General features: G+C 53.1%; 1 protein-coding gene across 2 annotated transcripts in view; it reads right to left on the minus strand.

Moving 5' to 3' along the window:
- The window catches only part of ACLY (ATP citrate lyase), a 28,132-nt gene extending 14,545 nt beyond the window's left edge, over nt 1-13,587 (minus strand). Inside the window, exons 1-7 of one of the 2 annotated variants that reach the window (XM_074163001.1) lie at nt 13,493-13,587; nt 5,952-6,121; nt 4,257-4,379; nt 3,039-3,101; nt 2,184-2,374; nt 1,159-1,238; nt 550-680 (exon numbers count right to left, since the gene is read on the minus strand). In XM_074163001.1, coding sequence (XP_074019102.1) covers nt 550-680; nt 1,159-1,238; nt 2,184-2,374; nt 3,039-3,101; nt 4,257-4,379; nt 5,952-6,110 — 747 coding nt within the window. In that variant the 5' untranslated portion in view covers nt 6,111-6,121; nt 13,493-13,587. The remainder of the gene's footprint in view (nt 1-549; nt 681-1,158; nt 1,239-2,183; nt 2,375-3,038; nt 3,102-4,256; nt 4,380-5,951; nt 6,122-13,492) is intronic. The other variant, XM_074162999.1, reaches the window with a different exon arrangement.
- Nucleotides 13,588-14,070: the final 483 nt, after the last annotated feature.

A 14,070-nucleotide genomic window follows, 5' to 3' on the forward strand; every position in this document is an offset into this window, starting at 1 on the left:
TAAAACAAGAGGTTTGCCCGCAGGCCTCTTCTTTTCAGGAAAACAGGTGTATGAACATCTTAACTTTTTACTTTGAAGTTTGAGAGGTGGTAACTATTTTCTCTGGATTCGTACTCACATGCACAGTTTGCACACAAGTGCTGCTCTGAGAAAAGGGGACTGAGGGGGGAGCATCAGCTGCCGGTGACCAGCTCCAACAAAAAATAAGTCTGACAGGGGAGCAACGCAGGCAGGAACCACATAAAGAAGAGCTGAATGAAGTTAAATATAAGCCTCCATTTACAAAAGTTAATTCCAAATTAAAGAACTGAAACAACATCCAAGCGCAGATGGAAAACAATTGTAGTTCCGAGGGCAATTAGGAGAAGTCCTGGTGCTACAGCAACCTGTGCACAGGTTCACGCAAGCTCTTACCACGGATGGCAATGCCAAGGAACTTGAAACACAGCCCAGAACCCACAAGAGAGGAAAACCTCGAGGAGATACAAGGGATGAGGAATTGTTCCTGCAGCCCACAGCAGAGGGATGTGGGGCAGAGCGGGTACTTGCCTCTGGGTAAGCTTCCCTGCCGAAGGGAGGGGGGAACTCCACATCCCCCCATTTCACTTTGCAGATGTAGTCAGCGGTTGCATCAATCTTTGCGGCCAAATCGAGGATGTAGACACCATCATCATGCACCACTGCATTTGGAGAAAAATAAGTCAGAGTTAGCTCTGTACAAAGACGCGTGTAACAGATTTACTCACAACCTGACACCACAGAGAGATCATTACAACAGCCAGGTCGCCTCTCTTCCCTTCCTCCCCATTGCTCGCTCTCTTGTATTTACCAAACCCAGCAAGTTCCTGTAAGAATCAACCAGTGCCCATGGCCACGGACCAGGCCAGGCTCAGATGCTGGTTTGTTCTGATCCAACGGAGCAGTTTTTATATCCTTCAGTTCTGATTTAACACCCCAAAAGGAAATCAGAGAACAGAGGACACCTGTAAGGAGCCCTCATTTTTCATTCATTCAAGTAATAGCTCCAGGACACATCACAGCCACTTTTCTTTTGCATATGCCTCCTAGTACTGTTGCAACTCCATCAAACACAGCAGGATAAAGTACGCATTCTAATATTTTAGAACAGAAAGTCCTGCTCCCAAAAATATCTGTTACCTATTGGATTGATCTCGAGGTATGTGAAATACAGATCTTCATAAAAGTTGAAGAGGCCACAGATGAAGCTAGCCAGGATGCTGTAAACAAAATTTAAGACAAGTTCATTAAAGCAGCCAAATATAAAGCCCAGCCTTGCTCTCCTCATTTCTGTCAGTGGCAATCCGCAGATCTACTCTATCAATTTCTGTCACTCTCATTCATTTTCTCTGGAAGAAGCCCAGGAGATGACTCAAGGAAAGGGAGACCTTGATGACTCATCTTAATTACACTCCACCAAACTCTGCTGAGAGCACAGTTGCTCACAACTGTCATGTAGACGGTGGGTCTGTTTAATCTCTCCAAGAGACGGAAACGCATCGTTGGCTCTGGCTGTCAGATACACATCTGTCAGAACTGAGCTTCGTTAGCTGGGATGGGGAGAGACTGCGGCAAACTCTATTAGTGATGGGCTTCTTCAGCCTTTCAGTGCTGAACGATGCCATCAGTGGTTACGTTACGTTTGGAAAAATCGTGACTCATATTAAGATAACTAGCTATAGGCATCTAATTAAAGCAGATGCAGAAGCAGCTCTGAGATCTACGGATAAGCTTGCACTAAGCAAAGGAATCCAAGAGAATGCCTTCTTAGGCTAGGCCAGAGCACGGGAGAGTACGTTTCCGAGTTAGCAATTGGATTCACATCACCATTTCTACTAAATAAAAGAAACTCTTCTATGCTGGCACAAAGGATCAAAATTCAGTTCATGTCTCCTGCGTCTCAGAGGTCAAGGCTTCAGCAGCCTGAGAAACGCTCCCGTCAAGTGGGGGCTCAAAGCACTGGGAACACTTATTTTGAGTTTTACAAGAGGCTCGGATAAGGTCAGAGGATTATGGATTTAGGATGCACGGCATGTTTTTAAGGGCAGCACGAAGGGCAGGAAAGCAAGCTGTGGGGTGAAACACAATGAAGGGATGCTGCACTGAAGGAAAGGAGAGGAGCTGCTGGGTGGCCGCTGTGCCCGGAACCGGGCACCTGTACTTACTCCTTTTTATTTGCTGGTGCGTGCTTTAGGAGATGTTTCTTTACATCCGATTCACTGAGTTTTTCATCCACCGCCACAAGCAACTTCTGAGCTTTGGCATCGACATCTCCCACATCCACACCCCCCTCGTGGTGAAAGAGCACGTAGTCTCCCTCCCGGGCAGCGTAGATGCACACGTAGAACTCTTCCTCCTGCGCCAGGTCCAAGCACAGGCATTAGCAGGTCATACCCAGAGAACACCCCGAAGAGGCGGCTCTTGTGTCAGAGCTGAGGACAGGGCACCCGAGCCTCCCGCTGAGCTTTTGGGGAGCAGCACAGTCACCCCCAGGCTGTGCTGGCCTGGGAGGGGGGCGGCAGGGCCCCGAGTGCTGCATCCTGATGAATCCTGCCAGGGACAACACCTTCCGTTTCTGGAGAAAACTGCTCCCATCTTACACAACTGAAGTGTAAATGAGGATCCGTTCTTGTGTGTACCAAAAGCTCCTATACCTCCACCCTTCCCGCAAACCATAGTGGGGTATGAGTATTTCACCAGCACAAACTGAGATCTCTCACATCAACAGTTTGTTTCCACGCTCGGAGTGTGAGGTTCAAGGAGCAGTGAGCTGCCTTTTCCCAGCCAACCCGCTCCCTCTCCCATGATCCGAAACCTCCTCCCAGCAGAGCGAGAGCAGCCGACACGGCTATTAACAACTCCTGGCACGGGCCGACGCTGTTCCTGCTGCTCTGACCACACGCATCGACAACAGCACACTCCCCAACTTCTGGTTTCTCCACTGTATCAATCCATCTAAGCCACGTGCAAGTCAAAAGAGACTTAAAAGCCCATTTTAATGCTCTACGTGGTAGACTAACCTGTTTGTGAGGGACGAAGGGTTCAATCAGGAAATTCTTTAGGATTCCCTTAGCATTAGCAATCTGTAGGCAGAAAACCAGACAAACACCAATAAACGCTTGTCCAGAACCCACACTTACGACAGCGTAAGACGAGCTTCGAGAATTAATCAACACTGCTCTAAAAATCACTTGAGAAAAATCAAAAGTGAGGGAACTCCTGAGCTGGACAGGGAGCGGCAGGAGCAGTCCCCTGGAGGTGCTGTCGGGGAGCATGGAGGAGCAGGAGAACCCTTTCACCTCTTGCTGCAGGCACCGGCAGCCACAGCAAGGTCCCAGGGACTGTCCTGCGGAGATGCCCTCCTGCCATCCAAACCCAATTTCCTGGCTCCAGGGATATTCCGGCAGAGCCGTGGGAGATACCTCCTACTTGAGGAGCAAACACCGTCGGTCGCAAGTCCTTGGCACAGCCCTTCCTCTACATGCAGTTGTTGGATTGTGCTAAAGAAGCAATTTCGACACCCGTGGCTCCCGCTGGGCAGGCACACGAGAGGCAGTTGCTGCGGTTTCACAATGGCCTTCAGGCAAACCCCGCTGGCCCGGCCGCGCGGCGCTGGAGCCTCAGCCAAGCCATCACAGCAGAACTCTATCAGCTCCCCAAGCACGGCAGCCGGGATGGCAGGCGTTTCTTTATCATTAGCTTCACGGTGTCATTCCCGAGAGAAGAAATATTACAAGCCAGCACCAAGTTAAAATAAGGACTTGAAGTGACGCTCAGTCATCAGCCAAGACTGGCTGGCTACAGTCAGAGGACAGTTTTATGACAGCGTTTATACTTGTCTGGTTAAATCTGCCTTGGGTATTAAAGAGAAGCAGCTGCGCCAACTCGACATGGCATCTGAGCTCTCAACTGCTGGCTCCCAAGCGGAAGGGATTTGGACAACGGCACTAATTCCTGTGGAGCTCCCAGCACACAGCCCTGCACAGCGGGCTCGGGCAGCCCACGGCACCAGGGAGCACCGAGCTCGGCTCCCTGTCACTGTCAGCGCTCAGTTACACACGGGACAGTTTCTCACCTGCTTTGGCATCAGCGTAACATGCATTTTAAACAACCATAACCAAGAGAAGTACCTGCACACCAGCTCCTACCATGCAAGGAGCCAGAAAAGACCAAACAAAAAAAAAAACCAAAACAAAAAACCAACAACCTTCCATTTTTGGTGCTCGGGCAGCACTCACCGTGGTTTCTTGGCCCAGACGCTGTTTGAGCCAAACCTTCACCTGATCCAGAGTGAGGTTAATTCCAACCAGTCCCAGCTTCCCACGTCTCTTTATGAGCTGATCCGGCTTCACCACTAAACGCTACAACGTTGTGCAAGAGAGATTAAAGGAAAAAAGCATCAGAAAGTGATTTTGCTGGAGAGATTCTCTGCAAACAGCGAAACAAAAACTTCAATATATTCTGTACAGCAAACGTCCTTGCAGAATTTCTTTAGTCTCTTGGCAAATCCAGCTCCCGGTACAACATGCCTGCAGTTTTATTTTCACTCTGTACTTTGACAAGAGCTGCCTTATTTCTGCTCAGACACAAGCACACATCAGAGACCGAGGTGACGGCTTGTTTTGATGAACTCTGGTAAGTTTCAAAGCAGCTGTTATAGGGCATATGTACTCACTTCTGGAGAAAAAAGAAATAAGATGCTGAAAATCAGTGTACAGCATCCTGGCGGTTTTGCAAACTCTCTTTGTAAGATGCATCATGAAGCTAATATATCTCTGTGAGCAGAGGCTCGTAAGGAGACTATTAGAGCCAGGGCAAGCACAGCCGGCTGCCACCGAGACAGCTCCTGCGGCCACTATGGACAGACCTGAGACCCGCTGGGGCCGAGGGTCCTGCATGTTTCAGCCAACTGAGAATGGCTCTAAGATACCAACAGAAAGCTGTTCCTGGGCAACACACTTCTCTAGCTTACAAGTATTTTTTTTTTAAATAAGAAAAGGGTGCCATTCTCCTGTACAGCTGATCTGTCCTGGAGCCGCAGCACCGTACAGCACAGAGCCAGAACAGCCCAAGCTGCAGGACAGGGCGCTGATCACGGTCTTTCTGCTGGAGCCTGTAGCCCTTTCCAGCGCTACAGAGCCCTGCCTGAAAGGACAGGTATTGTCCTGGCTCCCCTCTGGCTTCCTGCAAGTCTTTTCAGAAGCACTGCTGAGATCTTCCAGCAATTCACTCAGGCACTTGCGTATGGAGCATTTCATTACTCAGTGCGGGGCTTCCATCAGCCAGTAAAGGATCGTGAAACCTTCATGTTCCACCAACCAGTGACTTAATATAATTTACCACTGGAAAGCAGCCAGCTTGGACAGCTAATGAAAAGAGCTCTGGGTATGTTTTCTCTACAGAAAGCGCACGGATATGAAACAAAGAGATGTAAAAGATCTTGCACAGAAAAAAAAGGAGAAATGAAGTTTTCCCTGGCATTGTGCTCAGAAGCAGGAAACCCAAGCAGAACCATCGCTGAAGGTAACGGCTACCGTGGAGAAAGCTCTCCGTGACTTCAAAAGTCAGGGTTTGAGAGCAGGGACCGGCACCTCAAGAGCCCTGATTTGCCCGAAGTAGCCTCCTTTGCCTTCTGTGTGGTTATTAGAAGCTGCATGTTTGCTGATCTCTCTGCTCATGTATTTCACAGTCCCTAAAGGAATTTTATAGCCAGCCCCTGGACGGTGATACAACAGCCCTGAAGTGAGGCTCGTTTCTTCATCAGTGTTGCAAATGAATGTTGCAGAGCAGCAGCAGCGACCGGTCCTTCAGGAAAGATCCGGAGCACAGCTCTGCTCACAACCTGCCGCGGCACGACATGCCGTGCCCAGGGGGAGCAGCCGGGGTGCGCTGAGCTGCGTCCGGGCTCAGCAAGGCAAGCGGTGGCTCCTTACCTCGCTCAGGAGCCAGGGGTGGTCCTGGGTGAGCCGTGCCCAGTCCGTGTCCGGGGTGACTCGGGCATACTTGAAGCGGTTCTGGATGGCAGAGGATGTACAGATGTACTTGTACAAGAGCTCCTTCCCCGTCTGCTCAGAGATGGCTTTGGCTGACATGGCTACCTAGTCTGAATTTGAAACAAAAATATATATTAAAAAAAAAAATAAAGCAATCGGGACCAGAGCCCAGTTCTCACAGAAAACTCCCGATCACCCAGCTCAGTGCAAAACCGAAGCAAATACAAAGCTGGGGATGTGTTGCCCCCCTTATAAACGAGGCCATAAAACTCACCTGATAAGCAAGAGCTACTCGTGTTGCTTAAATTCCACCCCAGTCCCCTGCCCTGAGCACGCTCCATTCCCGCCTGCCGGGACAGGCGAGATCCCTCAGCTCCTTCCAGCCACCACCCTGCCTTTGCCAGACCCACAGCTCCAAGCAGCCCCCCACGTCTGGAGCGGGGGGACACTCAGATACGGACACGTGCCTCAAACTGCACAGCCCCCCCGTTCGCTGCTGGGGGATCGGTGTAACACACCCACCGCTTCTTCCAGTTCACTACTGGGGAGCGACAAGGCAACAGGGGAGGAGAGCCCTCCCTCCCACTTGTTTCCTTACGGCAGGTCACATTCCCAGTCCGAGCTGGGCTGCGGGGAAATCAGCAATCCCCCCCTCCTTCTTCTGAAGGGGATAGAAAGCGTTGCCAGTATTATCAAACCCACAACACGGTCACATCCTCGGTTTGTTTCTTTTGTTTCAGAACCTGGATGTCCTGGAAGCAGGTTCACACCCTACGCAGCAAGATGCTCAAGACAACAAAGATGATTAGGGTAAGACAGTTTAGGGATATTTTTGAGAAAAATAATTTAAAAAAAAAAAGAAATTCCCATTTCACATTTTCCCTGGAGACGGCTTTTCTCAAGAGTGTATTCTAAACCGACCCAAGTACACGATTTCTCCTCTCAAGGCTGTAACTTTTCTTTCTGATGCGCAGCAACAAAGTCGTAGGTGTCAAAGATGCATTTATTTTTAGCTGCAGTAAACATTTCTTTAAAAGAATACTTCACCCCAGTGAGCCTGTCTGCACGTGTCACACATCGGAACCCAGTCCCGCGATCAGCCAGAGGGCACCGGTTTGGGTTTCCTGGGGGGTCAGAGGGTGACAGAGGAGCTCGGGCAGCGGCTCACGCCGAGTCTGAGCGACTGGAGGTCACGTCGCCGGTCCCCGAGCACAGCCAGAGTGGCAGGAAACACAAAAACACACTTAGGAGGGTTTCTGGGAGAGCTGCAAAGCAGAAAGGCACCAACACAGGCCAGGAGAGCTCAGGTTCCATCCCAGCATCTGGCAGCGAAGCCTTTGAAGAGCCCGGAGGGGCTGCCTGCCCCTGCCAGCACGGAATAACGTCCTGCTTCAGACCCACGGAGGGAAACAGCTTTGAATTCCACAGTTAGTTCTTATGCTACCTTCTGGGTAATAACCATCAGTAATCAACTGGGTTATTCATCTGATAAGCGAGCACAGAATACGGCAGGGAATAATTAGCCATCATTAGAAATAAAGACCTTTTTCCCCAGAGCAGGAAGAAAGAGGCTCGGTCGGACTAAGCGAGTTCTGTTACTGAAAGCTCTTGAGGAGGCTTAAGAGCCAGCAGTCAGCTCTGCTGCTAACACCTTTTCAAACGCAGTTCAAGGGTTAAAATGGAAGAGAAGAAGCTACAGAAAAGGAAAAAAAAAAAAAAAGGTTTAAAACAAAAAGCGTTCCTGCTTTCAGAGAATTACTGTTATGTAGAACTCCATCAGGATTGCAGTGGGGCTTCCCACGGAATCCCATTTTGGAGCAGCACCGGGCAGTGTTCCTGAAGCACCTTATCTTTCTTCAGAGAATCAAATCCCTATTCTTGTCACCACAAACACTTGCACCTTATATTTAGTCTGCTAAAAATAACCCCACTTTGTTTTTATTACCCCAGTGCTGAAGTCGCCGCAGCCTAAGGACAGGGGAGCTCTCGTGAACGAGCCCATTTTGTCTGTCTGTCCCTGCAAAGCGAGACACACGTCCTGCCCTCCCGACCCTCGGCAGCACCCTGTGCCCTAACACCCCACACAGCCGCGGGGCTCCGGCACTGCATTTGCCATCTAGGAGGCACTACTCCTAAAAACCTGCATTCAGAGGTGTGTGAGAACAGAGATGTCTCAGAAAACCAGAGCCACTGAGTTTTGCCAAGCCCTGGGGCTCGGGGCAGCCCTTCTGCGGTGACTCCAGCAGCAATCGGAAACTTCCACCGGGGCTCCTCACTAGGAGAGATGGGGTGACATTGAGATAACAGTTATCTCAAGGCCAGGGTTTACAGGCAGCTCTCAGGGAGCAGAGAGCAGCAGCTTGTACGGGAAGAGGAAGCGGAGTCGGTGCAGGGAAATGCCGGGTACCAGTGGGTTCACCCCAAACGCACGTGGAGCTGGAAGCCCCACTGCAGAACCCTCCTCAGAGGCTGTGACACTGGCTGTACCCTCAGCACCGACACCCATGCTGGGCAAACATCCTCCTCTGCTTGGTGTGAAACCACCACAGCTTTCTAGAATTTCATAGAATCATCTAGGTTGGAAAAGACCCTTGGGATCATCGAGTCCAACCGTCAACCCTACTCTACAAAGTTCTCCCCTACACCATATCCCCCAACACCACATCTAAGCGACTCTTAAACTCATCCAAGGATGGTGACTCAACCACCTCCCTGGGCAGCCCGTTCCAGTGCCTGATCACTCTCACTGTGAAGAATTTCTTCCTAATGTCCAGTCTAAATCTACCCTGTTGCAGCTTGAATCCATTCCCTCTTGTTCTATCGCTCATTACCTGTGAGAAGAGACCAGCACCAACCTCTCTACAGTGTCCTCTCAAGTAGTTATAGAGAGTGATGAGGTCACCCCTCAATCTCCTCTTCCTCAAACTAAACAGTCCCAGCTCCCTCAACCGCTCTTCATACGATTTATTCTCCAGGCCCTTCACCAGCTTCGTTGCCCTCCTCTGCACTCGCTCCAGCACCTCGACATCTCTCTTGGATTGAGGTGCCCAAAACCGGACGCAATACTCCAGGTGTGGCCTCACCAGTGCCGAGTACAGGGGCACAATCGCCTCCCTACTTCTGCTGCTCACACTATTCCTAATACAAGCCAGGATGCCGTTGGCTTCCTTGGCCACCTGGGCACACTGCCGGCTCATATTCAGCCGATTGTCAATTAGAACCCCCAGGTCCTTTTCCGCCCGGCAGCTCCAGCCACACTTCCCCAAGCCTGGAGCGCTGCAGGGGGTTGTTGTGGCCCAAGTGCAGGAAGGATAGGAATTGAGACTGGGAATCGGGACAAAGCGTGTAGCGCCTCCAGGGAAGCGCCCTGCAGCGGGGAGCGGCAGCGGCCGGACACGTCGTGGGGGGAGATGAGCTCTGGGACGGGACGCAGACACGGCTGCTTGTGCCTCGGGAGCAACTGGGTATTCACTGCACAAACTCCCGCCGATCGCGGTTCTCTGCCCATCCTCGCCCTGCAAACGCCCCAGCGCTGCAGGAGTGTGAGCTGGGCTGTAATCTGCGTTAAAAACCCAAAGATTAGCAGAGTTGCTTTGACCGCTTAATCTTTATTAGCGAGGAAGCTGCCAGAGACAAAAGGGTTTAACTATTAGAAACCAACTAAAGTTTGCTGCACCAGACTAAGAAGAATCTCAAATGGGTTTGCAGAGCTGGTTCACATCTCTCCTCTGCTAACTGGGGGTCAGTTTCCCAGTCTCGTTCCGAGACAGCTTTTCCCTTAATCCCAAGGCATTGCCTGTGCATCCGATAAACACCGTCAAAAGAGAACATGCCGGCTTCTCTGACCAAACGCTTACAGCTTTATTACATGGCCAGTCCGCCACAGGGCAAGGCTTCCCAAAGCTACAGGAGTGGCCGTACGTCGCCGCCAGAGCTGTAAGAAGAAAACCCCACCAGAAAAAACCCCAGCTGTGTTCTGTGAGCACACACAGACCTGTTCCCTTCCCGCAGCCGCCACTGCTGCCCCGTCGCACAGCTGGGCACACACACACTACAGTAACTCAGCTGTACTGTAGAGCTGAAAACTTTCCACTACGGTTTTTGCTTTAAAGCAGTGCCATTTCGGAGAGAAAAAAAACCCTGCTCCCAAGTTACCTGCAGCTATTTGTCTTGCCTGGTAGGGAGCTGGAGCGCCCTTGCTTTCAAAGCCCTTCGAAATCCATCAGCTGCCTGCCCTGCAACACGCCGACGGCCAGCCCAGAAAGAAAACCCTCACGTTTCTCTGCAGGGGAAGCAGATGGATAAAAGAAAATGGCAAACATACTTCTTAATCTAAAAAAACCAACCAACCAAACAAAAACCAAACAAAACCCCACCAAAAACCAAATCCAAACCATTTAAGTATTTCTGCTTTCCCCAGGGTGACAGAGAGCCCTGAGGAGTATTGCAGATCTGCAGTCCACACGTCCAAATCCAAACAATCGAGCTGATGCCAGTTATGCCAGTGACCAAGATGTAATTGTCTAAAACTGCAGGAAACTGGACTCAGGACATCCCTCAGGTCTCACTGAAAACAGGCCTGTACAACAGTCAGTGGGAACAACGGTTACGTACGTGGGATTGCTTAAGCCCGAGGGACAGGAGCGCAGGGACATTCCCGCCCGGGGCTGCCGAGCTCTCATCTCTGACACCCCACTGCCTTCTCCCACCACTCCGTTCCGCTGCTCCCCCAGTTTCATCACCTCATTTTTGCAATAACACTACTGGGGTAAAGAGAGAAAACCTAGAGGATTATTACAATCACAGTAGATGAAAAAAATGACAAAACCCTCATGTCATGGCAACAGAAGAGCAGGAAGGAGGCTGGTCTGCCCTTATCTGCCCACGGTTCACTGAGACATTTCCTAATCATTAGCAACCCTTTAATCATGCCCCTCACTCAGTTTTTCCGCTGCTCCAACCCTGCCTTTCTCATGGGATAGACAGCACAAAACAATTGCTTCAGCTGCTGAATTGTTAAGCTAAAGGATCAGCAGGGGGAAAAATAATCCATAGGGCATCAGCAATTCCCAGCTGTAAGTGCTCGAGCAGGTCCCTGCTCCGCCAGAGAGACATCACCGGCGCAGCTCCATCAACCGCCTGCATCTGTTCTGCAAGCACCGAGCAGAGCGGGGGCTGCCGGTCACCGCGGAGCCGGGGGGGGGCAGAATCTCTGCCTTTTCCCAACAATGAGGCAGGTTTGGATTCTCATCTCTCACGGATAATCTCATTTTCAGCCACGCTCGGCACCTGCAGAGCGCCCAGAGCCACGGGCTGGCCAAGTGCTGGCTTTCAGCCTTCCCTAGCGAGCCCAGCGCGAGTAAGAAGTGGGTTAGATCACGTTTTCAAGGGCTCAGAAGCACCGATTCCCTCAAAACATCACCTGCCAAATACCAACAAAAGAAGTTACACTGGGAGAAAGTTTCTGGAGTGTATTGACAAGAGAAGAACAGCGCAATGGTCGCAAGGCAGACAAGGATCAAAGAGCTGGATGCTGCGTTTGCTGTGACACAACTGATTTATCTGCCCTGACACAGCAGCGACTGGCTGGAGGGAAAACCCAGTACAGTTCGGAGAGGAAAAAAAAAGCTGGGGAAACAAGAGGTTCTTGACAACAGAGCCCGGAGAAGTCTCCTGGCCTCCCAAAGGGCTTGGATAATGGGGCACTACTCAGGGCAATACGGTCTGCTCTGCAAGGGAGGGAAAAAATTAAGGAAATTGATGTGGTTTGTTTTTCTTTAAAGCGTTTCTGGTCTGAGCGGTTGACTCCGAGCTCCACCACTTTGTGTTCACACCGAACGTGTCGCTCACACACGCGATTTACTTCTCTCCAGACCAGTACCCCGCTCCAGTCACAGCTGAGCGATGCTGGGAGAAAAGCTCTCCCTCTCCAGCAGGGATTTCATGCCCCCTCTCTCCCTCCAGAATTATGTCAACAAACCCACACGTTAAAGCAGCCCCCCCCGCCCCGTCCCCGGTCACTCATTAACACAGCTCAGGACCAGGCAGCGTTTTCGGCCCCCAGCAGCAGGACGGGTTACGTCAGGCTCCACCTGGCAAAGGCAGGAGCCGTCACCCATGGGGGGCAAGGGGCCCGCAGCACCCAGCCGACGCCAGCCAACTTGGGCCAACTCCACGGCGCGGGATCGCCCCGTGCCCAGCGTTGCGAAACACCCAGGGGTGACGCAAGGCAGGTGGGTGCCCAGCACCGGAGGAGCCTCCCCGTAGAACTGGAACCTTTGAGAGCAAAACAGTGGCCGAGGAGGGGAAGGTGCTGCCAACAGAGCTACGGCTGGCTAACGGAGAGCGGCAGAGAGACCCCAAACACCCTGGTCACCGCCTAGCGCCAGAACCGGGGGCTTTGGAGTCCTGTCTTTAAAGGCCACCTTATTCTGCAGCCTCGGGGAAAGGACCTCAACAAGTTTGTTCCCTAAATCCTCCCCCGGGTCACCAGCAGAGGGGATGGCGGCAGCAGGGCTCCCCGCGGTCCTTTTCTCCGTCCAGGGACCCGTTCCAAGGGGAGCAGTGGGTGGTGGGACAGGGAGCTCTCGGCCACGGGGAGCTCCGCAGGGCTTGAGTTACAGCCTTAGAGAGCGGAGCCGATGCTCCGAGCTTCAGACTCAATTAAAGGAAATTAAAGAGGGATCTACAAAGAACATACTCGGGTCGCACATAAAGCTCTCAAGTCTCGGGACGCTACGGCAGGGACCAAACGGGGTTCCACGGAGGGAAAGAGAGGAGTCCGTGCAGGAGGAAGAGGATTTCCAAAGGGAGAAGGCAAACAGCAGGTGTTTGAGATGTTCGCAGGTGGCAAACAAAAGCGCTGGAAAACAGCCATTTCGCAGCTCCTGTGACTGTCAGAGCCCTCCACGGGGAAGCGGGAGAGACACCCGAGGGGTGAGAACCGGGATGCGAAGAGACCCCGACACCCCCCACCCCAGAACGGGATTTTCCCGCTGGAAAAGGGATTTTTTGGGTGCGGGACGAAGAGAAACGAACACTCAAGAGACTAAAACCAGCGCAGACAGCAACCCCCTTCCCCCCCTCCCCCCCCAAACCGTTCCCGCTTCACCGGACAGGAAAAAATCTTTAATTCTAGGGGGTTTTTGGTTTTTTTTTTAAGAAAAAAACAACCTTTTGGATGATGGAAAAAAGAAACTTCGCCCCTCCCTCAAGGTCAGGGGCGGTGATGCCCGGTTCCCTCCCGCACCGGGACGCTCTGGGCTCTTCTCCCGCTGTACAGCGGGCTAGTAACTATCGGCTAGGACCACCGAGCCGCGCTACCGGCCCCCGCTCGCCCCCCGGTCCCGGCGGAGCCGGGAGCGCGAGCGGGGGCCGGTAGCGCGGCTCGGTGGTCCCAGGCGCTCTCCCCCAGCCTGGCCACCCCACCACCGGCTCACAGCCACCCACCCAAGCCAACCACAGTCACCCCCGCCACTCACCCGCTCCGCCGCCCCGCACCGTACCCGCCGCCCGCCCGCCCGCCGCCTTTTGTTCGCTGCGGCGCGGCCTCCACCCCTCCACCCCACCCCCGTCCGGCCCCCATCGTGCTCCGGGGCCGACGTCGCCCTCCCATTGGCTGGCGTCACCGTCACGTGAGGCTTGCCTGAGGGGGCGGGGCGCGCGCCCATTGGTGGGAGTTGGTGGGGCGGAGGCCGCGGAGGGTTGTGGGAGTTGTAGTCCCGCCGCCGCAACCGCCCCCTTCTGGCTCCCGCCCGCCGCCGGCCGTGAACCCCTCGGGCCCGATGGGGGCAACGGCGCTGAGGTCAGGAGGGGGCAAAGGGCTGGCGTCACGCCGCTGTCACGCTCTGCCGGCGGGGAGAAGAGAGGAGAGGCCTCCCCTTACCTAGCGCCGGGCCTCGTAGCACACACCCCCCCCCCCGGCCTGCACCGGTGGGCCCTCCAGCCCCGCACGCTCCCCCCGGCCTGCACCGGCAGGCCCCCCGGGGCGGCCCTCCCCCACCTACACCCACAAGGACGGGCCTCGGCAGCGAGGACAGGCCCAGGCGTTCCTTCCCCA

Source organism: Numenius arquata, chromosome 23, assembly GCF_964106895.1.
Source record: "Numenius arquata chromosome 23, bNumArq3.hap1.1, whole genome shotgun sequence".
Classification (NCBI taxonomy): Eukaryota; Metazoa; Chordata; class Aves; order Charadriiformes; family Scolopacidae; genus Numenius; species Numenius arquata.